We start from the raw sequence: 27,744 nt of genomic DNA on the forward strand, positions 1-27,744 counted from the left end.
TTTACAGCGTTTTACCCTAATGACTCTTGAGTAAATCACAACGAATAATGTTGAAGAACGCGAAGCAGCTAGGTCTTTTATCGAGATATTGACGGCTTTCGGCATTTGGAGCAAAAGTGCGGAGAGCCAATGGGATTATACGGATTTGTCCCATCTCCCAAGACACCTCGGTGTCTTAGGCGATCGGCACAAGACGCCGGACCGAGGCCGGGCTCTTAGCATGGAAATAGTGCCTTTTTCTTACATTCATCACACTAGGCCTCAGAGTCTCATGCAATCCACCGACCTATACGGAATGCAAGGTAATATTCCTGTATCTGATTCATGTTGTCGGTATCAATATGCACGGCTCCTCGGGTGCAAAGCCGATCAGCAGACATTTACTTGAAGGCCCGAATACTACAGCTCTTCCGAAAGCGATGGCTTGTCCAGAAGACCTTCATCCAACATCGCACTTCAACTCACTCAGCACCCATCCTCAGTCATAAATATTTCTAATTGAGACTCACGGGTCGTAATGGACCAAAGTATCCTGCGCTCCCTCAGAAGCAATGTCGTAGAAGTCCTTGCAGTCTGAGAAGGAAATCTTGGGCTGTCCGGCGTAAAACTCATCAAACTTGGGATCAAGTGCATCCCGGAGGTTCTCGACGCCACCTTCAGGGTGGATGTGCTTCCATGGAAGCCTGCAAGTCTCGGCCTTGCAACTCTTGAGGACCAATAAAAGGGCATCAAGACGGTCTTGGACGACGGACAAGGGACGATCGAGAAGCTGACCTGAAGCGCTTCCGGCAAGGTTGTTCATTTGACCTGGGTCCTTCTATAACAGGAGTGAGTAACTAGTCATGATTTATGAACATCCACTCCTGAAAATCAGACTTACCTTCATGTCGTAAAATTCGCGTTCGTTGCTGCACCAAACTGAGTAGAACAGGCTATAATTGTCGCCGAGAACACGCATAGCCTTGTAAGTGTTGTTCGCAGATGCTAATAGGACGTTAGTGCCAAGTTGCTTGGAACGATCCAATATGAATTAAATGAACTGACCTCCGCCAAACGCGTCATATCCGCGTTGAGTACCCCAAAACTCAACATTGACGTGATCATGCTTAGGGTCATTCTGGGCCTTTTGGATCCCATTCTCAGAGAAGGGAATAGGAGAACCATCAAAGTCGTCACGTAGGGTGATGTTGGCCAACGAGAAGATCGTAGGAGCAATGTCGGTGTGGGTTGTGACAAAGTCCACAGTCTTGCCCTTTGGCACGCCGGGGCCGCGGATCAAGAAGGGCACGTTGATGTCTTCCTCAATCGCGCAAGTCTTTCCTGGCTTAAGACGATGCTGTCCAATGTGGAAGCCATTGTCAGACGTGAAGATGACATAGGTACTGTCGAGGACACCGGCTTGATCGAGACGCTTGACGATGGCGTCAACCATTTCATCAACGGACTGCAGTGTTTGGAGACGGCGGCGGTAGTAGTTATCACCATATGTTATCTCGGTGGCGTTCAGCTGGGGGATGATGAGACCCCAGTTGGCCATGCTCGGCTATAAAAGTAGCGTAAGCGACCAACGACCTGGATCAGCAAGTCGATAGTCTTACCTTGTCAGGGTTAAAGTTGTAAGTGCGAGGAACAGTCACGTTTGAGAAGAGGTTTTCGTGCCTCTTCGCGGGGATGGGTGGTGTCGCACCAGCACTGGTCTCGCCGCCAAGTCCGTTGTTGTGAGGACCAATTGGTGCAACACCCAAGAAGAAAGGCTTGCTGCCGTTGAACTTGAGAGCATCATCCAAGAAGCCGAGAGCTCTTTCGGCAACCAAGTCGTTACTGTACTCGCCCGGGAAAGTCTGAGGTGGGCTCTGGTTTCTCTGGAACGTTGCATTCAAGTAGAGATAGGTGTTGGGATCTAGAAGGACTAGGCTAGAGTTAGCAATGAAGCCCCGAATTCTAGGTGTTGTCAATGACTTACAGTCACTCCCAGTCCAGCCCTTGGGGAAGGGATTGTTCCAATTTTGGGTAGAGTGAGAGTTGAAGAGCTTGCCGGTGTAATACGTGTTGTAGCCAGCGTCCTGAAGCCAGACAGGAAGATACTTGTCGTTGTAACCTTGGGAGACAAATTTCGGGTAGCCACCTATGAGAATATTCAGACTATTGTCACTCTATTGGCAGTAGATGCTTAACGACTTACCGTGAGGGGGAGTAACATATGTGACATTGGTGTTGTGCGCCGCTTGCCCCGTCAACAAGCTGACACGAGAAGGACAGCAAATTGCGATCGTGCAAAAGTGTTTGCGATAGTATGTTCCCTGCTGAACAAAATGCTTCTGAACATAAGGCATGTAGTCAAGGGAACCGAGTTGCTCGTCCTGATCATCAGTCAAGATGAAGACAATGTTCGGCTGACGCTGCTGCACGCTCTGAGCGATGACAGCGGAGGCGCCGAGGGCCAGTGTCGCCAACGTTGACAGGCTAAGAATTGGCAACATGGTGAAATGTGAAGCCTGTGATCTTGCAACTTCACAGATATCTACTCCAAAACCAAGCAGGAACAGAAAAGCCGCCTTGAGATCGAGATATGTGCTTCCAGGCACTGCAAAGTAACTGTTATATGTCGCATGGAAGTGTTATGAGTGACGCAGCACCTCCATTGCCGGCTCCCACATTTCAGTAGACTACAACGGCAGGAACCTTCCCCTAAAAGCTAGTAAGAGAATCAAGCCTGAGCGTGTTGCGGTGTTAGCCCACGGGGCCCCGGTAGCTCGGTGGTATCGCTGGTGGGTCGTCGGACGGCGCCCGCTCATCGGTCGACCAACCGGCTGGGCTCCAGGTCAGCGAAATGGGTATTTCGACAATGTCAACGGCATTCGCAATCGGGTCTTGCGATTTCGTCATTTCGTCCGCTAGCCTATCTGAACCACGATCACCACCTTATCATCATTAAGAAGACCATTTTTTCGGAGCTGGTTCCAGTTCGAGGTTCAGAGCAATATGTCGGGGCTCCGCTCTAAACCGAAGAGACAGCATGGAACGACATGGCAGACAGCTGTCTTAGTCAAGGTTCTTCACATAAGGTAGGTAGTGAGACGCCATCACCTAAGTGCAGTCAAGTAACATACACTACTTTTTATCACCAACAAAGTGGAACAGGGCGAAGATGAACTTGACGATGAACATGACCTCGATTGGTGCAAATGGGCTCAGCGATTGAGAGATTACATCATTCACCCAGTAAACTAAGTCTATGAGCATTTTGCCAGAGCAACCGAGCAAGGCTCATTGGCTGTGAAACCACCTATGAATAACCTTAAAGGCTTCCCGACTCTTCGGGTCACATTTCAGAAGCGGGTGGTAAGCATTTGCTAAGAGGGATTCATGAAGGTAGGATACCTATCAGCAGTTTTGGCTCTTGTTCCTGTGTCTTGCTCTTCGGCGGCACAGGGCTTGAGTCGGGGTCCAAGCCAATCCAGCTGAAGCAATCGATCTCGCAAAGCTGTGATTGTTGAAAGCCCAAGAGGGGTTGCAGAGCGTGTACTTATATCCTGTGAAGTGGTAAGTGAGTCACTACACTGATACCCCAATTGTTAGCATATGCTGGGACTTGGAAATTCCATTGTCTTTTTACAAGCATGGCCACAAGAAGAAAAGTACATGCACACAGCTAGAATGATTCGTATTACTGCAATCCAGTCTCCTGCCCAGACCCCAGGGAATCGTTAGCAAAGCAAATGTGGGGTAATAAGGAAGATGTTGAAAGCTTCTTCACCAACCCCAAGTAGCATCGGAAGTTGGTGAGGGGAAGAAAACTTGATGCGCACTTGAAGCTTTGTCAAGCTTTTCCCCATAGAACATTGTAAAGGTTTAGATTCAATGAGAGCTTTTTGGCTTCTATGAAAGTCTTCCTAGGTAGCATTACGAACTTCTAAGGCATTTACAAACCATCGCGATTGCCCAGGACGCATTCTGATTGCGCACGGGGAAGCGTTCATCAGACGAGATGTAGCTTCCGCCGTCAACCTGCCCAATCAGCGATTGGTCAGCAGATCGGGCCGGCTGGCGCAATGGTAGCGCATCAGACTTCTATCTCGTCCGTGACGTGTGGTTATCTGGGGGTTGTGGGTTCGAGCCCCACGTTGGTCATCCTTTTGTTGTTCGGCGTTCTAAAAGCTGTTTTTGTGAAGCGGACATTCAGCACACGTGGAATTTTTGAGCCAGGCATGAAAATTGCTTTGTCATTCTGTAGAAGAACTCCTCAAAGTGTTCCCTGCATTTCTGAGAGTACCGAAAGTCAATTGGATCGAGGCGAAACTGAATTGGTGCTTGCCCATACGGATAGTACCCCTGCTTGCAACGCAACTAGGATAACTTGATAATTTGTCTTAGGATGCTTAGAGGTACATAGCGATGCCTGTTCAGAAGCTTTCGAAAGCCGACAGCTTGCAAATTGTAATAAGAAAACAGTTCAAGTTGCGGATCTCAAGTGTTGTCTTTTCTATTGCTTAAGGTAGGTACCCTGGTACGAGTTGCCAGGTCAGGGACTGCTTTCCTTAGGTACCTACCTGTGTTCAATGTTATCGACGTCATGCCGATGTACCCTGGTGTGTCTTCTCTCAGCAACGTCCGCGTCCGGCGCTGGTGGTGCGGGTGGCCACTCACCGAGCTCTCACCGAACTGACCCACTTAAATCTCCATTGTCGCATAATCGTCAACCGTCCGCGTCAAGCTCCAGCTCAGCTTCCTTTCCCACGGCAAGCTCCAGAGCCCGAATCACAAAATGGTACGTCCTCATGCGCCTCCTCAAATATGCAACATGTGGCAATTGTCGCGCAGCTGTCTCGTGCAATGAACTGTAAGCGTGCTGGCTAACGCAGCTGTCACAGTTACCCCTCGGTCTCTTGAACGCCGCCCAAGGGCACCCTATGCTCGTCGAGCTGAAGAACGGCGAAACACTCAATGGCCACCTGGTCATGTGCGATACCTGGATGAACCTCACATTGAAGGAGGTTGTTCAAACGAGTCCGGTACGTGCCGCCCGCGTCGATGCATCGCCCCCATACCCCGCGCCAGACCACTGACGAGTACATAGGAAGGCGACAAGTTCGTCAAGATACCCGAAGTCTACGTCAAAGGAAACAACGTACGAAAACTCAGATAGCGCAAGTCCCAATCACGAGCGACATGCTGACGAAGCCCTAGATCAAATACCTACGAGTACCCGACGACATCATTGACGTTGTGAAGGAGAACCAACAGAACCAGCAAGGAGGATTCCGCGGTGGCAGAGGTGGATCGAGAGGAGACCATGGCGGCCGCGGAGGTGACAGAGGTCGGGGCAGAGGCCAGGGCCGTGGAGGCAGAGGAAGAGGTAACCGTGGTGGTGGTGGTGGTGGTGGTGGGCAATGATGATATCCCGGACACGATCATGACGAGCCCAGTTGATACACGGCTCCCAGCGGCTACTTTGCACGACTTGCAAGAAGATCGACGGCCATCTGAAGGCTACAGACATCCACATTGGACGTCTCGCACGAAAAGAAATTCGAATGCGGATGCCATTCGGAATTACAACGCCATTGGATCAGCATTGCGTTATCGGCCTTTGGCCGCCCGCCTCGGGAGCACGCATATCAACATAATCATTTTACGTTCAAAAAGCAAGAAGATACTCTCATGACGCGATGCTTATCCATATGCCAGCCGTGATGCTTGTGCATGCTCGTCGTCTATCGCGAAGCGCATTCAATGTCGGGTGAGTCACGTGATCCACTTTTGCACCGGGATTAATTCGGTGAGAGAAGCTCCGAAAAGTGCAAGCTGCAGCTCTCCAGAATTTGTATCCCCCGTGCCCAGTCGCATTGCCAGCTCCATGTCGGGCACTCGAGTAATTTTCGACGGCTTATGGCGCTGTCTCTGCCCCTCTGTCGATACGCAAGCTGCGGCCAGGCTCCTCAATACACAGATTGTTCCCAGAACATCGCTTGCGACGCGCCAACGAAGTCACCTTGTCCCATCAACCCGCCATCCTGCGAATCGTACACGATGTCGAAAATACACAACCGCCACATCTTCGGCCGTGCAGGCAGAAGGACACCCGAAGCATCACGATAGCGAAGAGCTAGTTGAAGCCGACGCAGCTCGACAAACAGAAGGGTCGGAATCCGTGGACGACAATCTCCCCGCCGTGAACGAGCAGCTCCGAGCAGCCTCGCTGCCTGCAATCCTGGATGCCTTGGAGGTCCTCCGGGGCCAACCCAAAAGTTTTAAAAAGGTCGCAACAATCATCACATATCTAGTGCGGGCTAGAGGCGTTGAGCTCAGCCCAAAACTCTACGAAGACTTGATCGTGGCTACGGCCGATGTTCAAGGATCGGCGGCGTTCCTAGCACAGCTTTTTGCGGAGATGAAACGACTGCAGTTCACAACTTCGCCTTCAATATCCCATGCCGCGTTAGCTGTATGTTTCCTCAAGACGAACCGAATTGCCCCTTGCGCTGACGACGATAGGCTCTCGCGATACATCCTGATTACTTACTTCGAAACGAGATTCTTGCAGCCATGAAGCAGTCGTGGACTGAGGTCGATATCCCAGGACAGGCCCACGTTGCCCTTGGGCTACTCCGCGACGGTCAAATCGAGCTGGCTTTCGACGCAATAGAAAACCTAATTCACAAGCAAGTACCGATGGCTTCATGGGTCTTTGACATCTTCATTTTCACCCTCGCCCAGCGCGGTTTTATAGATGAGGCGATCAAGCTGGCGCATAGCAAGGTTCACTCTTCTGATGGCGAGACAGACGTTGCGTTGTGGTATTCACTGCTCGACAATTGCTCCGAGGCGTACCACTACGAGGGCACGCGATACATATGGGGTAGGATGCTGGAGAAGGACAAGGAGCAACTTTCGGACGGGGTGCTTCTCAACATTATCAACACGGCTGCCAGGCAGAACGACTATCAGCTTGCCACAGGGGCTGCGCGGCTCGTCACGCAGAGGGGTGGAAAACTGGTTGCGCATCATTACGAGGCGCTGATCGAATGCTACGGCGGAGTCGGAGATATCGTGAGCGCATTGCGGGTCTTGTGCATCATGTTCAAGGCCATCTCAGTTGCGCCATACGCCAGCACCCGTCCAATCTACCAGAGAATCAAGAAAGAGCCAGAGAGCATCGACCCGGCTCTTAACACTCTTACTGAGCTTATCCGCAGCTACAAAGTCCCCATTGCCGCGCTCAATGTCATCATTGAAGCCGCTGTCGAAACACACGGCTTCGTGAAAGCGTTGGAGATCTACCAGAATGCGCACAAGTACACCGAGGCCAGCCCTAATCATGTCACCATTCGCTACGTTCTCCAAGCGTGCGAGGATACGGAAGCTCTCAAGGCTCTTGTTGCGCAAAACCCAGAGTTGGCCCTCAAAGGCGATCGCACTGTCTTTGCCAGGGTTGTGCATGAGTACGCCGTGGCTGGTGAGCTGGACCTCGCGTACAAGTGTGTGAGATTATTCGGCGAAGCTCCTGCGCCGGTTGAGGGGCAACAACCCGAACTGGACAGTTTTTGGATAAACAGGAAGACGCTACTCACCCTCGTCAGGAAGTCCCTTGACGTGCAGGACGTGCGGGTTTGGTGGTTGATCGAGCAGGCCGAGAGACGGAATATGGACGTCCAGTCGGGCTTGTCGAAGGTGATGGCATCCGTTGCCGACGAGATCAAGAGAAGTTCCGGATTGGACCGAGAGGACACCGAGATGACATATCGCTTCCCATCATAAAAATGGCGGGTTCTTGTATATGTTGTATTACCAAGAGCACTCGCATAAACACCTCTTAAGAGAAGGTGTGCCGCACCCGGATTTACCCGCGGCGGCTGTATACTACACTTTGGCACAAGCCAGTCAAAATTGCGTTGCAGAAGCTTGCTATCATCGACCAAGTCTTGAATGCCATTTGTACTCATACGGAGTGACTCATTGTCAGCTTATAGCGTCGCAACCTTATCCCGACCACCTTGGAACACACCGAGAGGCACCGGAGGTTATCTATGTAGCCGATTACATTAATTTGGATCCGGTCTACAACCCAGCATGCAAGCCCACCGGGCCAATGTTTGACAATTTCTCAACGCGCTAATCGCGAACACCAGCATCCCTTCGTTACAAGCCTCCTCCACTGTGTTAAAGAAGCACTCGCTGTTCCATTACATCATCATAACTTGGTTTTCATTGTCTCATCAGACGACGCAAGCCATTCAGCAGTGCATTAGGAATTAAAGCTGGCACCCTGCCGAAGGCTTTGGTGCCGCCGACTGCAAGGCACTCTTCAACGGCTTGGCAAAAGCCATCGATTAATTAGTCAGGATGTGGCTCGGAGAGAAGACATGCCATCTCAAACACAAGGATCGTGCAGACCAAGTGGCTGAATCATCCGTGGGATGGCATTCAGTTCAAATTTCGATCCAGCTAGACTTAAGGTTCTTGACCGGGCAGCCAATCAGATGCTGCATGGACGGTGATCATTCAAGGGTTCCGGAGCTCGCTGATAAATCGACCAAAAGCCGGACGCGGATTAGTGATAATCTTGAGTATTGTCTGCTAGCTCGTCTTCTCCCATTCACCTCCACGGAACGGACTGGCACTAGCAGCGAGTACTTTCGCGATGTGTATGCAGAGGCTATCTCCTTGACTCTAGCTCCTAATTCCAAAGCCCGCCAACTCTGCGGCACGCCATCTTGTTGTCCCTCAACGTCATGTCAGCCCTAGCACCATGTCTCCCTATCACTCTGGTCGGCAGAATCGACGGGGACGCGCCAACTCCAAACGGACGAGAACGGACAAACCAATACCCTGTTGACACGGCACGCACGTTTAGATCTTACCATGCCCCAGGGAGAGACAGAGATTTACGACGCCTGCTTCCGCGGGCCCCCCCACCCCCTTCTTCTCTCTCAAACGAGATAGCCATCTGCACCAGACGGCTGGTTCGCGCCTATCTCATTCCGGCGCATTCGAGAAACTTAAGCCCGGCTGTGATTCATAATGCCATACGTGCTAGAGTCGCGCCGCATCGTAGTTATCGCTCGTAAGCCCGATGCCGTGGACGGACCAAATTTTGGTCCTGATCGGTCATCAGGCTAGTAGTCATGTTGCTTCTTTGGCGTTTGAGTGTTGTCGACGCCAATGTCTGCTTGGCAAAGGTTGAGATGATGGCCAGTATATTAGAAGACGTGATGTCGGTATCATCATCGTCTGTTTTCCTGTCAATCCACACACTTATCTTTCCAGGCTTATACCCTTAGCAACTGAAGACATCTCGACCGCTTCAGGCACAAGTTAATCCCCAAGTACTCTAATATCCCAAAGCCATCAACGTTCTATACATCACACAATCTCAAGCCACATCATCATCAGCCGTTTCAATGGCGCAGTTAATTCGAGATGCCCCTGTGGGCCAAATCATCCGCTTCATCACACGGAACAAGTTCCTCCAATACCCGGAAGAGAAGACTGGCTTCCAACTCCCGCAACAATGGCTTGACGTCCTCAATTCTGAGAAGTCCAGCCCGGCAGATGCAACCCCAGCCGACGCCGGCGCATCACCCCGATCCTCCGAATCGACCCACGCCGCCGATGAAGAAAATAAGCTTTCACAGAAAGAAGTCGAAGACGCCGCGCCGTACGGCACCTCGCTCCAGCGGACTCGGAGCCGGGAGGAGACGATCCCATACACTGCGGACCGGCTCGAGGTCGACGAGATCCACGAGATCCAAAAGACCAAGAGCATCCCCATCGCACCGAGAAAGACCAAAGATGGTGCCATCTTGGTGGACTGGTACTTTAGCGACGATGCTGAGAACCCGCAAAACTGGTCCAATGCGAAGCGCGGACTCATCGCTGCCATTATCTGTATCTATACCTTTGTCGTCTACATGTCTTCAGCGATTTACACGCCCTCCATAGAGGGCGTCATTCACGAGTTCGGCGTCGACATGACTGAGGTTTCCTTGGGTCTGGCGCTCTTTGTCTTGGGCTATGGTATCGGCCCTCTGCTCTTCTCGCCGCTCTCTGAGATCCCCCGCATTGGCCGTAACCCGATTTACATCGTCACCATGTTCCTCTTCGTGATCGTGTCGATTCCCGCCCCTTTGGCTAGCAACTTCCCCGGGTTGATGGTTCTCCGATTCCTGCAGGGTCTCTTCGGCTCGCCGTGTCTGGCATCAGGCGCTGCGTCTCTGGGAGACATGTACAGCCTTCTCAATCTTCCCTACGCCCTCATTGCTTGGGTAAGTGATTCTCAACTTTGACACCCATCATACGATACCATCCATCATACTGACTCTTCCGATAGGTGTCTGCAGCATACTGCGGTCCAGCTCTTGGGCCCCTCTTGTCAGGCTTTTCCGTCCCCGCCATGGGCTGGCGCTGGTCTCTCTGGGAAATTCTTTGGGCCGCCGCCCCAGTTTTCCTCGTCATGTTCTTCTTCCTCCCCGAGACCTCGACGCCCAACATCCTCCTCCGCCGCGCTCAGCGTCTCCGCAAGCTGACGGGCAACGATCGCTTCATGTCTCAGTCCGAAATCGACCAGCGCAACCTGAAGACCTCGGCCGTCGTCATTGACGCCCTCATCAAGCCCCTCGAGATCACAATCAAGGACCCGGCCATCCTCTTCGTCCAGGTCTACACCGCCATCATCTACGGCATCTACTATTCCTTCTTCGAGGTGTTCCCCCTCGTGTACCCAGTCTACTACGGCATGTCCATTGGCGAAATCGGCCTCGTCTTCCTCTGCATCCTCGTCGCCTGCCTCCTCGGCATCGCCGTCTACGTCTCCTACCTTGCCTTTTACATGGTGCCCCGCATCAAGAAGTTCGGCTTCCCCATCCAGGAGAACCGTCTCGTACCCGCTCTCCCCGCCTCCTTCGGCCCCACCATCGGCCTCTTCATCTTCGCATGGACCGCATCCCCGGCCATCCACTGGATCGCACCCACCATTGGCATCACTATCTACGGCGCCACCGTCTTCGTCGTGATGCAGTGCATCTTTGTGTACGTCCCACTGTCCTACCCCCAGTACGCCGCCAGTCTCTTTGCCGGTAACGACTTCTTCCGCTCCGCCTTCGCCTTTGCTAGCATCTTGTTCGCCCGCCCCATGTACCAGAACTTGGGTGTCGCCCGCGGAACGAGTTTGTTGGGTGGACTTAGCACAATCGGTATCCTTGGAATCTGGCTGCTTTACTTCTACGGCGGTAGACTTAGGGCGCTGAGCAAGTTTGCGGTCTCGTCTGACTAAGGGGGTTCGGGACGAAATCTGGTCCTTTTGAGTGCAGCGTGGCTTTTGATGATGATGGCATAGCATGGCCTCGTTTCTTGTTTCCTTTTGCTTTCTATGGTCGCTATAATTTCGGGAAGTAGATCGATCAAGAATTAATAGAGTAATCTCGCGAGCAAAAGTCCCATGCAAATGCCTTTGACGATGCGAATTGACTTTACAAATGGCGGATACCGGTCTTCCTATTGGATTGTACTAGTGACCACGCGATAAATCAACAGTCCTCGGATCACAAGGAATTCTTCAACCAACTTTGTAACTACAAGCCGGTACCGGATCTGAGCGACCCGATTCATGCCGAGTTTCTTCCGTCTCATCTATCTAGACCCATCAACCAGTCTGACTCCGCAACCTTATCATCGCGCAAGGGCACTAACCGAATTAGGGCATTATTTTGAGAAACTTGACAGTGCAGGGTTCCTGGCTATTGTGGCCAGCTCCGAAATGCTCTTCTCTGAGACGAGCTCAATTGCTATCGGCGTGTTCAATGCGATGTGGTGTTCCGCATACTTTAGGACTTGTTTCCTGATAAGCCAGACTGAATACAGGCAATACCTAGAGAGATGACGACTGAGACGTAATATTTGATCCCGACACGAGCAGGGGAAGAGCAGGTGTTAGCAAGATGGACTAGAACGACGGCGGATATAAAGTAGGGTGACCGCTTTCTAAGAGGAATGGGGTCGCAAGAAGCAGCGCCTGGTGCAAGCACGAATAAAGAATATTGAATTATGGCGAATCCCGAGGGAGCTACTTCCCGCCCATCCATTACCCGATGCGATGCAACGGATCCATCAACCACAACAGAGAAGCTCGTCGAGATCATCAACCGTGATGGCGGCGTGATAGTGGAGAAGTTAATCGATCTCCATCTCACCGCAGAGATCAAGCGAGACCTGAAGCCGTACTTTGACGAAGACATCCCAGACAAGTACGGCTTCTTCCCAGCAACGACGCAGAGAGCATCCGGCTTACTGGGTATCTCAGACGCCTGTGTGGAGCTCGCGTGCAACCGCTTGTATACTGATGTCGCGAATGCTATGGTCTCTTCATCGTTCACCTTCTGGAGGGGCGACAAACAGAAGACTGTCAGCGGGAAGCCCATCATCTCATCGACAGTGGGATTCCGGGTGAATCCGGGAGGGAAGCAACAAGTGCTACACCGTGATGACAAGTGAGCGTCCGTCTTTATGTCGAAGCGGAGATTCTCTGACCTGAGGCTTGCAGTGATTATCATCCCCATGACAAGCAGATGCCCGTCCTGATCGGTTGCGTCACCGCCTTGACGAAAACAACGGCAGCGAACGGCGCGACTGTCGTGATTCCGGGTTCACACCTGTGGGGTCCCGAACGTCGTCCGCTCGACGAGGAGACCATTCCAGCTGAACTTGAGCCCGGCGACGCCTTGATTTTCCTCGGGAATCTGTACCATGCGGGCGGAGGAAACGTTACTACGTAAGTGCATTGCCGGCGTATAGCAAGTAGGTATTCTTTGCTAAATTCTCATCGATAGGGATGAATACCGGGAGACTGTCGGCATCTTCCTGTGTCAGCCGACACTGCGTCCTGCAGAGAACCAGTTCCTCATGGTGCCGTTTGAGCGAGTGAAGAAGATGAAGCCGCAGGCACAACGTCTGCTGGGATATGGTTTATGCGAGCCGGGTGTTGGTTTCATGAAGTATCAGGACCCGATGCGAGTGCTCTTCGGTGTGGAGGACGAAGAGACAGTCGATTTCTAGTAGTCTCCAGTCTCAGTTGGTAGGGCAGAATGAAGTTTCCGCCCTTACTCAAAGGACGTTGATGTTGCTCATACCACAAGGACTCGCTGCCCTATGGCTTCTCTCATACGAGCGAGAGGACGCCAGTCGTTATTCTCTCCGGCCCAAAACTCCTTGAGAAAGTTCACCGCGTCCAAGTAATAACTGAAACGCGTGCCCTCATGAATTTTCATGAGAAAACCCGCAATGATTTCTTGTCGATGCCGATCTCCATGGCATTCGGTACCGGCAATGAACGTCGGCCAGGCTAGATTCTGAACGAAGGCAGCTAGGTCCTTGAATCCAGTCAGTTGGTCGAACAGACTGGCAACGGCCACAATGCGCTCCGAGGCGTGCTCGGTGGCGTAATCGAGGCACCTTAACGAGTAAAGTAGCCCCGCGTTATGATAAACCTCGACTAAGCGTATGAAGTCAAGAGACATGCTTGATCCTGCCAGTCCGAGTCGTCCGGCCGCCATCAACGTGGCGCCTCTTGCCTGCTCAAACTCGGATTGGATGAGAGGCATCGTGAGGCCGCTGCGTAAGTGCGATATTGAAGGATGAGAATCAACAGCATCTGCCGAAACTAGCGTGATGCGGTGCAAGAAAGTCAGATACCTCGAAAACAGGAGATGCTCTGAGCCAGGTGCTGGTGTGACGGCGTTGCGTATGAGGGGCAGGTCACACGATGTCGTAGCTGCCAGTACATCATCTATAGCTAGTTGATTTCGCAAGAACGCAAACAGATCTCGGTTGTTGATTGAGCTCTGGCATTTGAAAAGGTTGACAATCGTCCTTGCCGCACGTCTGTGATCATCGGCGATTTGGAGGCGGCGACGGGCATTCTCGTAGTTGCACATGATGAGAATCGAAGCCAGCATCCATTCTGCATCAACCACGTCGCCATGGTCGTTCAAGTCATCACCCTTAATAAGCCGTGCCGTCATATCTTGGGCGCGGGTTTGGATTAGACGTAAGCACCTATCGCGAGCATTCTCAGCAACGGACTCATCAGGCACCGTCATGGCGCCGTGTTGAGCCGCGAACGCCATGATGGCGAAGCCGACTGCTGGTTGATTCGCGGCTAGAGGAACAACCTGTGTTCGGTAATGGTTTTCGTCTGAGTCCATCCATACCATCAGACCGGCTAAGTTCAGTCTATAATAGTCCATGAACACGCTTGTCAGGGAGTCGGGATACTTGCAAGGTCGAGTTGCTTGAGCGATTGGCGCATTCAGAACGACAACCGAACTCATGAAGTCTTTACTTTTGTCTAGCTGGGATCTTTCAGTGAAGATGTCTTTCGAGTCCTCTTCTCGAAATGCGGCCTTATCTTCAGAAGACGGCCTCGTTGGGACGGTTCGGCCCCGCAGGTGTCCCCTTGCGGCAACCCCTTCCACCCATCGAAGTCGGCGGTCAAAGCCAGGACATGGAAGTCCTTTCTTGTCACACTTGGCGCAATGGGGTCGCCGTCGATCGCAGCGAATTCGACGACGCTCACAGTTGGCGCAGCCTGGGGGGCTAATCAGCACAGGGCATTGGCGATCGACCGAAGGAGGGGACGAGCAATTGACGCACCCTTGAGTTGCTTTGGGGGCACTTCCACAGTAGACTCAGCAGCACCTCTTTGAACTTTCCCCTCCAACATGCTGCCGAAATCCCATGGCTCCGATAATCGTGATATGGATTGTATGCGAATGAGTGTGCAATGCTCAGTGAAGCTAGCCCGCGGTTGAATAGGATTTATCAACTAATTGCGGGGTTCCTGTCCCTCGACCTCGTCTGGTGTCTGGCCACGTGCCGATTGATCAACGGAAGGGCGTCCGATGCTTTGAGTTGCGAGGCTTGTACGCTAAAACAACACCCTAAGAACAATTCAACGAACAGTACATATTCACGATGATCTAGAATTCCGAGAAGCAACTGAGACGTCCTGCCAAATAAACACGCGCTCTACCATGGCATTTGTGAGCACATAGCGTTCGAGGCGAGTCATGTTGACTGGCCACCGAAGAGGAGGATTGAATTACCAAAGAATTACTACAGTGTCTCTTACTCCGTGGTAACATTGTTCCAATCGTTCGTTTATCCCGTCGGTCCAAGTTTTCCTACCCCTCACTATTTTATCTATAAGAGTAATAATAGGCGTTGTATCCATGCTTGCCATGCTGACTCAAAAAGAGCTGATCAATTGCGGCGTAAGCTGGCACCGCGTCTTGTCGCCTGCAGCTACCTTACCTCGCGCAGTTGCCAACTGCACCAATGACCACTTAGTGCTGCCTAAAGTCTTGCATTTCTCAACCTCCTTCTGAGCTGTGCCGACCCCTCCTTATTCTCCTCTTTCAACAGACGAGTGTTCGATATCCTGCTATCTACGTTCATCCAAGCTTTGTTTCAGCGAGCGAATCGCCATGGAAGATGACTACATCCAACAAGCCAGAGTCTCCCCACACTGGGTGTCCGAGGGTAACACCTTCTGGTATCGCCAGAACCTCCCAGCCGGTAAATTCGTCTTCATATATGTTGACGCCATAGAGAAGCAGCGACGTCCAGCTTTTGACCATGACAAGCTAGCAAAGGCGCTTCAAGAGGGAACCGACCAAAAAGATGGAGAAATCGACGCTTTCAAGCTGCCCTTCACATGGATCGACCTTGAAGCCGAGTCATCCTCCGTCCGATTTCTCTATGAGGGAAAGAAATGGCGTTTTGACACTGAAGCAAACCTCAGTGAATGGGAGGGTGCGCTCAATCTGCCTACGACGCCATTCATCTCCAAAGAACGTGCATCTGTGCACTCGAACCACTCCGTCACTATCACTTTTGTCAACAACAGCAAGGCAGACTTGAAGAAGTATTGGATAGACTGGGAAGGCAAGCCAGTGCTTTATGGAGGGATTGGAAGTGGGTTAAGCAGCACTCAAAGAACTTATGCCGGCCATGTCTGGAAATTTGTCGATGAGTCGGAGACTGTTAAGGCAATCTACACCACACCCGAAGAGATTGTCTCCTCTGTGATCATTGATGAAAACACGATGGATGAGCTCGGTCCTCGGGACTCAGAAGACGGTGTTAAAGAGAGAGATGGCGAGGAAACAAGCCCAAAGTCAGACTTGAGCGAGAAGGGCCCGCCCCACCTCTTTGTGCGAGGTTTTGACCTTTGGTGCCGGAATGCAGACAAGGAAGAGGTTCGTCTTTCAGACAACGGCGCCGAAGACAATCAGTATGATGATTCAAACATCTGGATATCTTCAGACAAGAAGTTTTGTGTCGCCTGGCAATTCGTCCCTGAGGAAGAGCACAAAGTGCACCTTCGCGACTCTGTTCCGAAAGATCAGCTTGAGCCGAAGCCTAAAAGCATCCGGTACCTGAAGGCTGGAGATCGCGTCAGAGTTGATCGTCCTCGTTTGTTTAACCTAGAAACGAAGAAAGAGGTCGTTACAGACGCTACTTTGTTTCAGAGCCCCTACGAACTTCGGAACATAGGATGGAGCCGTGATTCTTCGGAATATCGCTTCATATACAACGAGCGTGGCCATCAACGTCTACGTGTCATAGGAATCAACTCAGACGGCTTTGTTAGGGCTCTAGTTGAAGAGAGCAGTAACACATTCATTGACTACTCCACGAAGCTCAATCGACGTTTGATAAAAGATACCGATGAACTCATTTGGGCTAGCGAACGAGACGGCTTCAACCACCTTTACCTTTTCGATCTTCAATCAGGGAAGTTGAAATGTCAGATGACAACAGGAAAATGGAATGTGAAAGAGTTCGTTCGTTTCGACGAGGAAGCGAGAGTGGTTTGGTTCTCAGCTTGCGGAGTAGTCCCTGATCAAGATCCGTACTATACGCACTTGGCTCGCGTCAACTTCGATGGGACGGGATTCAAAGTGCTGACCGATGGAGATGGCACACACCACTGGACAATCTCTCCGGGGCAAGGATACTTTTTCGACACATGGTCGCGGGTGGATTCGCCCCCACGCACCACTCTGCGAAAGATGGAAACTGGAGAGCTGGTCGTACATCTCGAAGGTGACGAAGGGGATTCTCATCGTTTAGAATCAGACGGCTGGGTAGTACCTGAAAGATTTAACTGCCCTGGGCGGGACGGCGAAGAGTCTATCTACGGTATGATTGTTCGCCCTCAAGATTTTGATCCCAAGAAAAAGTACCCCATTCTAGAATCCGTCTACGCAGGCCCGCATGGGTTTCACGTACCAAAGGAATTCAGTGCCCTGCGTTCGCGCCGACAGTGGGCAGAACAGGGGTATGTTGTCGTTCAAATTGATGGCATGGGAACGAATTGGCGATCAAAAAAGTTCCAAGACGTTAGTTGGAAAAATCTCAAGGATGCCGGGTTCCCTGACCGCATAGCCTGGATCAAAGCTGCAGCAGAGACTCGGCCATGGATGGACACGAACAGAGTTGGGATCTTTGGGGGATCGGCAGGCGGACAGAATGCCGTGGGGGCACTTCTGTTTCATGGCGATTTCTATAAAGCAGCCGTCGCCGATTGTGGATGCCACGATAACAGAATGGACAAGATATGGTGGAGCGAGCAGTGGATGGGTTATCCAGTCGACAAGGCATACGAGGATTCATCGAATGTGGTCCATGCTAGCAAATTGACGGGAGCGCTGTTACTAATCGTTGCAGAGATGGACGACAACGTTGATCCCGCGTCGACTCTGCAGTTGGTGAATGCTTTGAATGATGCAGACAAGGACTTTGAGTTACTCTACATGCCTGGAGCTTATCATTGTTCAGGCAGGACCAAGTATGCTCTGCGGCGGCAGGAGAAATTCTTCAGACAACATCTGCAAGCCTCGCAGTAGCAGCACGATCCTTCCAACTCAAGAGTCTGTTGAGAAACCCACTAGTTAAGAGGCATGTAGAATCTGCCACAGACAAGCGGTTACAACCCGAAGTCCAATCTTCCTGAGCTTGAAATTGGAAGACATTTCCTGTGATATGGGATCTCCCAACGCTAATTCTATTACGCTACTCTACAAATTATGATTTCCATGCCGGGCTCTAATACAGATGAAAGTCGAAAAGCTGCCGATGATGTCGGTGCAGATAAGCTCAGGTCGCATTCTTAGAAAGCACCCTAATGATCTCAGACTTTCCGTGCTCGAATCAAAACCTGATGCTCCGGATCTGGGAGCACGTTCACTCCAAATTCCACATTCTTGGATCGGGGCTGTCCATCTAAGTTTTTGATCTCATAGTTCAGAAGGAACTCCGCAAACATGAGCTTAATTTCGACATCGGAAAGGAATCTGCCCGGGCACGCATGCCTGCCGAAACCCCAACCAAGTTCCGTACGAGTGACGCTGACAAATGAGTGCTTGTGTGCCATCCCGTCTTGCTGGCGTTGACGGTACGACCGCATGCCATCGAACTTATGCGGATCGGGGTAGATGGAAGCGTCAAAGTTGATAGCGCTGGTTGGTAGTTCCATCTTCGTACCGGCAGGGATGTAAGTTCCGTCTTTTAGGGTCACAGGCTTCGTGGCCATGCGCTGGAAGGTAGCTTCGAACTCGTAAGAAACCGAACTTGATTCTGGTGGGAAGACGCCGACTTACTCAGATCAGGTGCATTCATTCTCAAACTCTCCTTCATCCAGCTGTCAAGCTTCTTCATCTTAGCAAGTGACTGCTTGGTAAAGATGCCACCAGAACTCTCCAAAACCTCCACCACCTCCTGACGAAGCTCCTCGGTGTACTCAGGGCATGCGGCAAGATCGTACAAAACTTGGACCATGGAAGACGAGGTTGTGTGGATGCTCGCCACGGCGAGAGTCATCTGCAGCAAGAGTTGTAGGTCCAGGTCACCGGCCTTATCTGCGTGTTCCCCGCTAGACAGGTGATCGAGCATGGTGGGAGGGTTCTCCAGAGGTGCACCACCCAAGGCACTTTTCCTGGCCATGGACTTTGCGACGATTTCGCGCCCTTTGGCCCATTGTTTCTCCTTCTCTAGGCGTTCCGGGAGGAAGTAGGTGACGAACGGACGCAGGAAAGGAGGCCACTGCTTGAGAGCCGAGCCGTATTCGATTGCAGTGTGTACGAATGACATTGAGAGATTGGTCCATGCGGGATTTCGGGCTGCTTCATCGCTATGCATGATTCTCGCAGACAGGATCGCCACAAGCTCGAAGAAGTGCTGATAGGGTTTTACTGGTGTCCAATCTGGAAGAAAATTAGGCAAAGTGATGTATGATAGGACCATGGATCTCACCTGTCGGAGATCCAAGAAATTTCGGAAGGTGTTCTTGGATCATTCCATGGAAGACAGGAACGTAAGCACCTTTTGCCTTGGTTAGAATTGCGCTCCTGGAAGATTATAAAGAATTCAACAAACCCAAGCTGGGGTTCATCTTTGCTAGAATCTGATGTACCCCCCAAGCGTCGACACCTCCAATGCCTGTGTAGTTGACCAAGGCATCCTAGAAAGCAATGTCAGCATACATCATGACTTATTGATAATGAAATGAACTTACATTGTCGATCGAGGCTTTGAAGCTCAATGCCGGGTGACTCTTCAGCTCATCGACACTTGCAAGGGGCAAGACGACTTTGACACCTACACAAAGTCAAAAACTTTTTCTCCAGTTCTGCAAAAAGTAGACATACCATCCATGGTGTCGATTCCAAAAGGCTTGCTTTTGAACTGACCAGCGCATTAGCTGTGAGACGCACTGCAACTGTTCTGTAAGTCTACTTACCCGCTCATAGTACTTGTCGAGTAATTTCCTGGCGTTTGCCCCGTATGACCGTTTTCTGTTGAGAATATCGGACACCTCTTCCGAAAGCGGCGTAGGTACTTTCAGTCTCCGGCTCAGGACTTGTGACAGTATCCCCAAAAGCAGCGATGAGAGTAGCAAAAAGCTTGCTGTTGAAGACAGATGATGCCAATTCAACAACGAAGCATCGATGCGAATCGTCGTGGGTAGTAGGGAACCCATTTTTCTTCGAGCTTGGGGTCTAAATACTTGAGGTTAGGCAGAAGGGATACCAAAAGTACTTCAAGGAGAAAAGAACGCAAAATTGACTTCGAGCTCTGGCCGTCTTTGAAGCGATGAAGGTTGCAGGTTCGTCTTTACAAATGCTTAAAAGTTGAGAACTGGCTGTAGTTGATTCATGAAGACACCTTTGGAAATTTTAATAGACCTTAAATAAGACCTTGGTGCAGCATGAACATCTTGCTACCAGGCGCTAGCTTAGACGATGAAGCACGTCGTGGACTGGGTGGATCCGTGAACCGGACTGGCGCAGATCGACACCGCCCACTTCGAGGCGGACTCTCGGCACGCACCGAGTCCTCCATGCCAAGTAGCGAGCGCGTCATTCAGTTTCTAGAACCTCGAGTCTCAAGCATTTCTTATCTTGGTGGACTTCAGTGGATTCATAGATACTCCGTGTCTCAGTTCGGTAGCCGGCGGGAGAGTGCAGGTTTCATACGAACTCGAGGAAATGTTGGCACGCGCCGTTAAGTCTACTGTCAGCACTGCTTAGTGTCCATGTATGCCACAATCCAATATCTAAATTTCCACCGGTAAGTCTTTTCATGGGTTTGGTAGGCTGTATGAGCATACTGCTCACTCCGAGAGCTTGCTCCAAAAGCAGCTTCCCAGGCTTCCAATAAGCGAGTGTGTTACTTCCAAATGCTACCTTATACACGCAGTTCTACAGAATCTGGGAAAAATTCTTACTGCCTGCATGGTTGATTTTGGAGTGTATGGCCTCTGTTCACCGTCCCACTGATCTCAATTACAGATAAGAACTAGGCACAGGATTCAATGATTTTGGTGCACTCCGTCGGGATTTGAATCAATACAGGTACATATAACTACAGAATGCTTGTGTTACAATATCTCAGGCTCTACGCCTTCCTGGACAGCATTAGAGATACTTGACCTGGAAGCGGATCTCACTTCGAAGGTCAGTGATTGTTTCTAGTTGTTGGTATCCGTATCACAGGATATTTGGTTCGAACCGTGGGTTGACGAAGAGATCAATTGAACTATATGAATTTCTGCGTGTGTAAAAGGGAGGTTCCAACCGTAGGTTGGGCAGGCCGCGATAATCGGAAGTATGGGCCGTAATTGGCCACTGCGCGGCCGGCCGTACGCCGAGGTCGAATTGGACTTCCAATCCGACACTAGTACTTGTAACGTAATGCCTGTAGGCAGTTGAAGTATGGGCCATAGCGACCGACAACTTAGCCACTGGCGTACTACTCTGTCCAAAAAGAAGCGGTATTAACACGTTTACCGAGCTCTAACTCACCGCTGTCAGCTTTGACTTGTTATTTTCTACGGCGATGCGGTGTCGTGTGTTTAAAGGCAAAGTGTGGGAGCCGTTACAGTGACATTGCGGGATCTGCATAGCCGTCAATGTTACGGAAAATAAGAATATTGGGTTCATGAAGCCGAACGGGGAATTTTGAACCTTCGCGGTACTGTGCAGGAAGCCGCCCCCGGGTATTGATCCCACTCATGCCGATGTGGAGTCTTTATCGGGTCTTGCTGTTCGGCAGACGGCGCCTTCGGGCGCCGGTTAATCACAGAAGACTCATAAGTGCATGCGTCAGATATTGACATCATTACCAAAGTAGAGTGTTAAGCCAAGGCTGAAATGCGGCTGGTGCTACGCTCGTACAACTTGGCAATTGGCGCAGCTTGGCTGCCGGTCCTGATGCCTTAAGCCTAAACGACAGCGCGGGTTTTTCGCTATGTGGAAGTCCGAGAGTCCGAGGTTCAAGCATAGTGTACATGATTTCTTCACCAAGCTTGTTTAGCACTTGTAACACTCTTGCACCGCATTCCATATTTTTCCTCATTCTACCCTCCTGAACCTATTTATCTTGACGCAGGTTGCGGCCGTCATGTCAACCGTGGTTTCTACCCACTCATCAACGATAAGATACCAAGTGAGCGGGAGCTAGGGTTTTCACATGGTGGGCCTAGCAACCAGAAGCCCGAATGTACTTAGTCTTAGGTATCGGCGTTCTTGGACTCTCATTACTGGAAGTCACGCCATCCATGATAGAGCTTTTATATCTTCGACGTGTTTTGCTAAATCGTCCAGATCCTATCCCAGGCCCCTTTACGCTCGCTTTTGTAGTGCTTGTTACTAAGCAAATCACCCCAAGAGCTAAGAGCCGGCGGCCTGTTCCCCCGCAAAGCGTGGTCAAGCTCTTGCGTAAGATTTTCTTCACGCCCATGCAATCAGTGGATCTAACCGGCACCCAAACTCCGTCTTCAGGACCACAATCGATCTCTCCGCTGACTCTCTGCTCCATCAACTTTGCGGGGAGGAAGATTCGCATGTTCAGAGTACGTAACGGCATCGAAACCACAACCGGCTCCGGCTCGATACCTTCATCGCTTTCATGTATTGCGTGCAGTTTTATTACCAGACTTGGAGTAGCGCTGGATCATGAGCTTAACCTTAGTAAGGGTGCCCAGCGACTGGGTTCAGTGACATTCCCGGATAAGTGTCCGGCACTTGAATGGCCAGCCTAGCCAATTCCTCCCCCTGACTGGGAGATATTTCAGGGATCTCTGGTTTCTAGTGGCGATACCGATATCAAAAGGGATGATTCCCCCGCGACCCAAGTCGCACCATCAGACCATTGGCACATTGAAAGAGTGCCGCCGGGCATCTGGAGTATAACAAGTTGGGGGCGCCGTCGGCGAAATTGTTCAATTGAGCAGCAATTGGAATGACAAGACTGCCGATATCGAAATTTCGTGGATGCCGCTACTGGATCTCTCGGGTACTTTCAGGTAGCACCGGGCCGGTCGCGTTTGGATGTCTATCTAGAGAGGCCCGCCTCGACTTTCCTCCCCAGAACTTCTCGGAGACCAGCAGCAGGCTCGTATGCACCTTCCTGACTCTCAACACGCTCCGAGCATGGATCGCGATACGAAACTCCACGACGAAAGCGAGGCCACGGCCCCCAATGTCAACAAGACACGATCGGCCGACCAACACGATGTAGCCATCAACGCGTCTGGCCACGTCCAAGAACTTGAGCGCAACTTCAATCTACTCTCACTCGCCGGTGTTGGGTTGGTAGTCGGCAATGTCTGGCCAGCTATCGGCGGCTCAATCCTCGTCGCCATCTTCAACGGCGGTCCCCCGGGCGTCCTATACGAGTTCATCGCCGTGTCCGTCTGCTACTGGACAGTCGCGGCCAGCATCGCCGAGCTAGCAAGCGCCATCCCTTCGTCTGCCGGAGTGTACCACTGGGCCTCCGTCACACCCGGCCGCCGATGGGGCCGCGTCGTGGGCTTCTTCGCCGGATGGTGGAACTACCTTGCGTGGATTCTCGGCGCGGCCAGCATGGCATCAATTTTCGGCAACACGGTGGTCCAGATGTACGCGCTCAACCATACGGGTTTCGAGGCCAAGCCCTGGCACGTCTTCATCGTCTACATCATCGCGACATGGCTTGCATGCGCCATTGTCTGCCTGGCTAATAGTGCTATGCCGCGGATTAACGATTTTGGTGTCTTTGCGATTGTAGCAGGTTTCCTCATCACCGTCATCACTGTAGCCGTCATGCCCGGTCGAGACGGACGGCCGCCGCATGCATCATCCTCCTTTGTTTGGACCGAGTGGACCGCCGACATCGGATATCCGAACGGCTTTGTCTTTGTGGCCGGAATGTTAAACGGAGCTTTCAGTGTCGGTGCCGTCGATGCTACGACCCATCTAGCGGAAGAGATCCCGAACCCGCAGCGTAATGTCCCCATTGCTCTCGGGCTCCAGCTGGGCATTGGCTTCATCACCGGGTTCTGTTATTTGGTCACCATCATGTACGCGATCAACGACTATGATGCCCTCTTTGAGTCTCCGTATCCCATCGCCGAAATCTACCGTCAAGCCACCGGCTCCGCTGCTGGCGCGACTGGGCTGCTCGCCCTCGTACTCATATGCATCGGTTTGACGCTCATGGGTCTATACATCACCTGCGGTCGAACACTATGGGCCCTTGCCCGTGACGGCGCAAGTCCCCGTCCCTCCCTTCTCGGACATGTGAGCCCAAGGCTGGGCATGCCCATGTGGTCTACAGTCTTGTCAGCCATCCTAGTCACGGTTCTTGGAGCAATCTATGTCGGTAGCACGACAGCTTTCAACGCTTTTGTCGGGAGCTTCATTCTTCTCTCGAGTAGCTCCTATCTCGCTGCCATACTACCTAACCTCCTTTCAGGGCGGAAGATGGTCGCGTACGGACCCTTCCACATGCGTGGATGGATTGGGTTCGCCATTAACGGCATCGCATGTTCCTACATGTTGGTATGGTTCGTCATCTACTGCTTCCCTTTCGCTCTGCCGACCAATGCCCAGTCGATGAACTACGCATGCTTGATATGGGGCGGCTTCACCATTTTTGTTGGTCTATGGTGGTTGCTGGGGGCAAGAAAGGGGTATGAGGGTCCGACAACGACGGGCGGTGCCGTGATAGAGGCAGCATCTCACCACCATGCGGCCTAAGCTACTTTATATTCAAAAGTATGAATGTCTTTTCAATGTCAATGACTTGTACCAGATACATGTCTACAGCTCATGCGTCCCTGCGTGCAGTAGCCTTCTTGTGACTAGCACCAACTACTTTACACAGATATGCATGCCCCATGGAGAGATACCCGCTCTATTGAATATTCAAGCGATTTGAGCACAGATCTCTCCGCTCACTCAAATGTTTCCGCCGTTATGAGGAATAAAAGTTTCCGGACAAAATGTTGTCCTGTATCGATACGGGATTGATTCAAGGCAGTCGTGGCTTGGCACTACAGCGGGAAAGTATCTAGTTCGTGAGACACGTCTTATGACACCTCAGCCGACCGTTGTGGCAGCGCAGAATCGGTTTCGCTCGGCTCGTGAAGTCGTCCAAGCTATCAACCATGTCATAGAAGCAGGAAGCTACACCACAGCCCGTGTGAGATGCACAAGACTCCTCTACCTTTCGACTATCACTAACACGTAGAAGCAAGCGTTCAGATGAATATGTGCGTATCAGTGCTTTGACTTACCGGGGTTTCAGCAATGTTTCCGGGCGGAAGGTTTTTAGGTTCACGACATGGGACAACGGGAACGGTGGGATTGAGGGGGGAAACTACGCAGGCGGCGAAATGATAGTCCGACGCGGAACGTCTACTAATACATCATTGACGGCAGTTGTCTCAACCAATCGACACCCACCCCAACATCCCGTTCCTCCCCCAGCTCTTGCACCCCCGGGCTTTCACCGGTACGATTTGATATAGGCAAGATCTCCCGTCAGCCAGCTAGCGCCAAGCATCTGCCAAAATGAGAAGCAAGGCTACATCGTCTGCCCTCAGCTCATATAACGACACCGCCTATGCGTACAACCTCGGCACATTCCATCGCGCCGTGAGTACTTCAAGCCAAGATGCCCAGGTCTGGTTCAACCGCGGCCTAACGTGGGCGTATGCTTTCAACCATGAGGAGTCAGCGAGGTGCTTCCGGAAAGTCATTGAGTATGATCCCTTCTGCGCCATGGCTTATTGGGGGCTCGCATTCGTCCTTGGGCCCAACTATAACAAGCCATGGAAGGTCTTTGATGGAGAGGATCTTGCCGATACGACCAAACGCGCACATCATACGATCATGCAGGCAAAGAGCCACTCAGGAAAGGCTACGCCGGTCGAGATTGCGCTCATCGATGCACTGTCTTGCCGTTATCCGCAAGAGAAGCCGGCGGAAGATTGCTCTAAGTGGAATGAGGATTATGCCCAAGCCATGGACTCGGTGCTTCAAGCCTACCCCGATGACCTCGACGTGGTCGCCTTGTGGACAGATGCCACGATGAACGTCACGCCTTGGAAGTTGTGGGACTACAGGACTGGAAAGCCAACGCCAGGCGCCAGGACGTTGGAGATCAAAGACGTGATGGACCGCACATTCAGGCTAAGAGGCTCTTTGCAACATCCAGGCCTACTTCACTTATATATCCATCTGATGGAAATGTCGCCAACTCCGGAAGCCGCCCTGACTATAGCTGATAATCTCCGCGGGCTTGTCCCAGACGCGGGGCATCTCGAGCATATGCCCACGCATCTAGACATCATATGTGGAGAATACCGTCGCGCCATCGCTTCCAACTCTGACGCGATCCGTGCCGACTCTAAGTTTCTCGCTCGCGAGGGTCCTCTCAACTTCTACACGCTGTATCGGTCTCATGACTTCCACTTCAGGCTATATGCCGCCATGTTGTGCGGTCAGTCCCGGGTAGCCCTCATAACGGTGGAAGAGCTCGAGTCGACCATATCCGAAGATCTACTACGAGTCGAGTCACCACCAATGGCAGACTGGCTCGAGGGTTTTCTCGGTATGCGAATGCACGCTCTGATACGCTTTGGACGTTGGGAAGCTATTCATGCTCTTGAACTCCCGCGAGACCCCAAGCTTTACTGCTCAACCACCGCCATGACACATTATGCAAAGGGTATAGCCTACGCTGTGCAGGGCCGAATTGAAGAGGCGGAAAAGCAGCGCGTATTATTCGCCGAGGCAGTTAAACGGGTACCGGAATCGCGCTCAGTCTTCAATAATACTTGCCTGTCAATTCTCTCCATTGCCGAGGCTATGCTGGATGGAGAGTTGGCGTACCGAAAGAAGGATTACGACGTCGCTTTCGCCTATCTGCGCAAGGCCGTGGAGAGAGACGACGCCTTGCCCTACGATGAGCCTTGGGGCTGGATGCAGCCAACACGACACGCGCTCGGCGCGCTGCTGCTGGAGCAGGGTCATGTCGAGGAGGCAGCGGCTGTCTATAGTGCAGACCTGGGAGTTGACGAAACCTTGCCCCGGGCTCTGCGGCACCCCAACAATGTTTGGGCACTCCACGGATTCTACGAGTGTCTGATGAAGTTGGGCAGGGTTGACGAGGCCAAGATCCTCAAGCCGCAGCTCCAGCTAGCTCTAGCCGTGGCGGATGTTCCTGTCAAGTCTTCATGCTTCTGTCGCTTGAAGACGGTCGATTGACAGGTGCGGTCCCTGAGGCCTCCATTCCAGCGTCGCCTCAGAGACCTTGAGAGAACACGTGCCAGTTTATGACACTGGTCCCTGGGCGAGGAAATGGACGGTGTAGTGAGATAGATCATTGAAACACACATCTTTAGACTGACAAGAGCATTGGACGGAACGGACATGGCCATTATCGGAAGGGACTGCATCTACGGAAAGCATTCGTTTCGCGCTTTAGCAGAACAAGAAGAGACTCCTCTTGCTTCACTGGGATTGCAATTGCTATGGAGACAGGTAAGGTCACATGAAAGGTGTTGGTTTGTGAATGCTTTGCGCGCATGCGTGTGGGATCCGTCTTCTCTTAGTCTTACCAGTTCCGTGATCAAGTCTCCCTGTCTTTAAGCATTCCAAATGATGGATACACTTCAAGGGTGTTGATTTCACTGTTTACTTCAATCTAGAGAAAGCTATAAATTTTACACAACACAGGGGTCTCAGTTCTATACACGTAGATTCCAGAGCAGAAGCCCAACTAGTTCATGGCCAGTGAAAGTGGGTCAAGGCCACCGTCTTGACGATTTACAGACTCTATTCTGCCCATCAGTCTTGCAAGCTCCAAAGAAAATATGACCTCGCATCGGCGTTTGTAACTCGCGCTGCTGCAAATGTG

At 51.7% G+C, this 27,744-nt stretch overlaps 10 protein-coding genes across 10 annotated transcripts; 7 read left to right on the forward strand and 3 right to left on the reverse strand.

Moving 5' to 3' along the window:
* Window positions 1–399: 399 nt before the first annotated feature.
* Window positions 400–2,480, reverse strand: CPAR01_04765 (sulfatase; the record flags this gene model as incomplete). Its single annotated transcript, XM_060489045.1, has 7 exons — window positions 400–454; window positions 510–817; window positions 881–984; window positions 1,045–1,543; window positions 1,599–1,909; window positions 1,964–2,125; window positions 2,183–2,480. 7 exons carry the CDS (start codon window positions 2,478–2,480, stop codon window positions 400–402), a joined length of 1,737 nt encoding a protein of 578 aa, XP_060353251.1.
* Window positions 2,481–4,395: 1,915 nt separating this feature from the next.
* CPAR01_04766 (small nuclear ribonucleoprotein) lies at window positions 4,396–5,394 on the forward strand (the record flags this gene model as incomplete). Its single annotated transcript, XM_060489046.1, has 4 exons — window positions 4,396–4,437; window positions 4,872–5,012; window positions 5,078–5,128; window positions 5,188–5,394. The coding sequence occupies 4 exons, from the start codon at window positions 4,396–4,398 to the stop codon at window positions 5,392–5,394; spliced, it is 441 nt and encodes a 146-aa protein (XP_060353252.1).
* A 463-nt stretch (window positions 5,395–5,857) lies between these two features.
* CPAR01_04767 (pentatricopeptide repeat domain-containing protein) lies at window positions 5,858–7,758 on the forward strand (the record flags this gene model as incomplete). Its single annotated transcript, XM_060489047.1, has 2 exons — window positions 5,858–6,445; window positions 6,496–7,758. 2 exons carry the CDS (start codon window positions 5,858–5,860, stop codon window positions 7,756–7,758), a joined length of 1,851 nt encoding a protein of 616 aa, XP_060353253.1.
* A 1,367-nt stretch (window positions 7,759–9,125) lies between these two features.
* On the forward strand, window positions 9,126–11,272 carry CPAR01_04768 (major facilitator superfamily transporter; the record flags this gene model as incomplete). The annotated part of the gene is made up of 3 exons (XM_060489048.1): window positions 9,126–9,195; window positions 9,346–10,265; window positions 10,331–11,272. The coding sequence occupies 3 exons, from the start codon at window positions 9,126–9,128 to the stop codon at window positions 11,270–11,272; spliced, it is 1,932 nt and encodes a 643-aa protein (XP_060353254.1).
* A 770-nt stretch (window positions 11,273–12,042) lies between these two features.
* On the forward strand, window positions 12,043–13,050 carry CPAR01_04769 (uncharacterized protein; the record flags this gene model as incomplete). Its single annotated transcript, XM_060489049.1, has 3 exons — window positions 12,043–12,485; window positions 12,539–12,766; window positions 12,825–13,050. The coding sequence occupies 3 exons, from the start codon at window positions 12,043–12,045 to the stop codon at window positions 13,048–13,050; spliced, it is 897 nt and encodes a 298-aa protein (XP_060353255.1).
* A 68-nt stretch (window positions 13,051–13,118) lies between these two features.
* Window positions 13,119–14,716, reverse strand: CPAR01_04770 (uncharacterized protein; the record flags this gene model as incomplete). Its single annotated transcript, XM_060489050.1, has 2 exons — window positions 13,119–14,581; window positions 14,647–14,716. The coding sequence occupies 2 exons, from the start codon at window positions 14,714–14,716 to the stop codon at window positions 13,119–13,121; spliced, it is 1,533 nt and encodes a 510-aa protein (XP_060353256.1).
* Window positions 14,717–15,479: 763 nt separating this feature from the next.
* On the forward strand, window positions 15,480–17,906 carry CPAR01_04771 (uncharacterized protein; the record flags this gene model as incomplete). Its single annotated transcript, XM_060489051.1, has 1 exon — window positions 15,480–17,906. The coding sequence occupies one exon, from the start codon at window positions 15,480–15,482 to the stop codon at window positions 17,904–17,906; it is 2,427 nt and encodes an 808-aa protein (XP_060353257.1).
* A 284-nt stretch (window positions 17,907–18,190) lies between these two features.
* Window positions 18,191–20,038, reverse strand: CPAR01_04772 (uncharacterized protein; the record flags this gene model as incomplete). Its single annotated transcript, XM_060489052.1, has 7 exons — window positions 18,191–18,606; window positions 18,660–19,262; window positions 19,312–19,380; window positions 19,435–19,519; window positions 19,574–19,656; window positions 19,707–19,743; window positions 19,799–20,038. 7 exons carry the CDS (start codon window positions 20,036–20,038, stop codon window positions 18,191–18,193), a joined length of 1,533 nt encoding a protein of 510 aa, XP_060353258.1.
* A 2,953-nt stretch (window positions 20,039–22,991) lies between these two features.
* Window positions 22,992–24,578, forward strand: CPAR01_04773 (amino acid permease; the record flags this gene model as incomplete). The annotated part of the gene is made up of 1 exon (XM_060489053.1): window positions 22,992–24,578. One exon carries the CDS (start codon window positions 22,992–22,994, stop codon window positions 24,576–24,578), a length of 1,587 nt encoding a protein of 528 aa, XP_060353259.1.
* An 816-nt stretch (window positions 24,579–25,394) lies between these two features.
* Window positions 25,395–27,092, forward strand: CPAR01_04774 (TPR domain-containing protein; the record flags this gene model as incomplete). The annotated part of the gene is made up of 1 exon (XM_060489054.1): window positions 25,395–27,092. One exon carries the CDS (start codon window positions 25,395–25,397, stop codon window positions 27,090–27,092), a length of 1,698 nt encoding a protein of 565 aa, XP_060353260.1.
* Window positions 27,093–27,744: the final 652 nt, after the last annotated feature.

The sequence above is a fragment of the Colletotrichum paranaense genome (assembly GCF_030867605.1).
Source record: "Colletotrichum paranaense strain IMI 384185 chromosome Unknown Scaffold_3.1, whole genome shotgun sequence".
Lineage (NCBI taxonomy): Eukaryota > Fungi > Ascomycota > Sordariomycetes > Glomerellales > Glomerellaceae > Colletotrichum > Colletotrichum paranaense.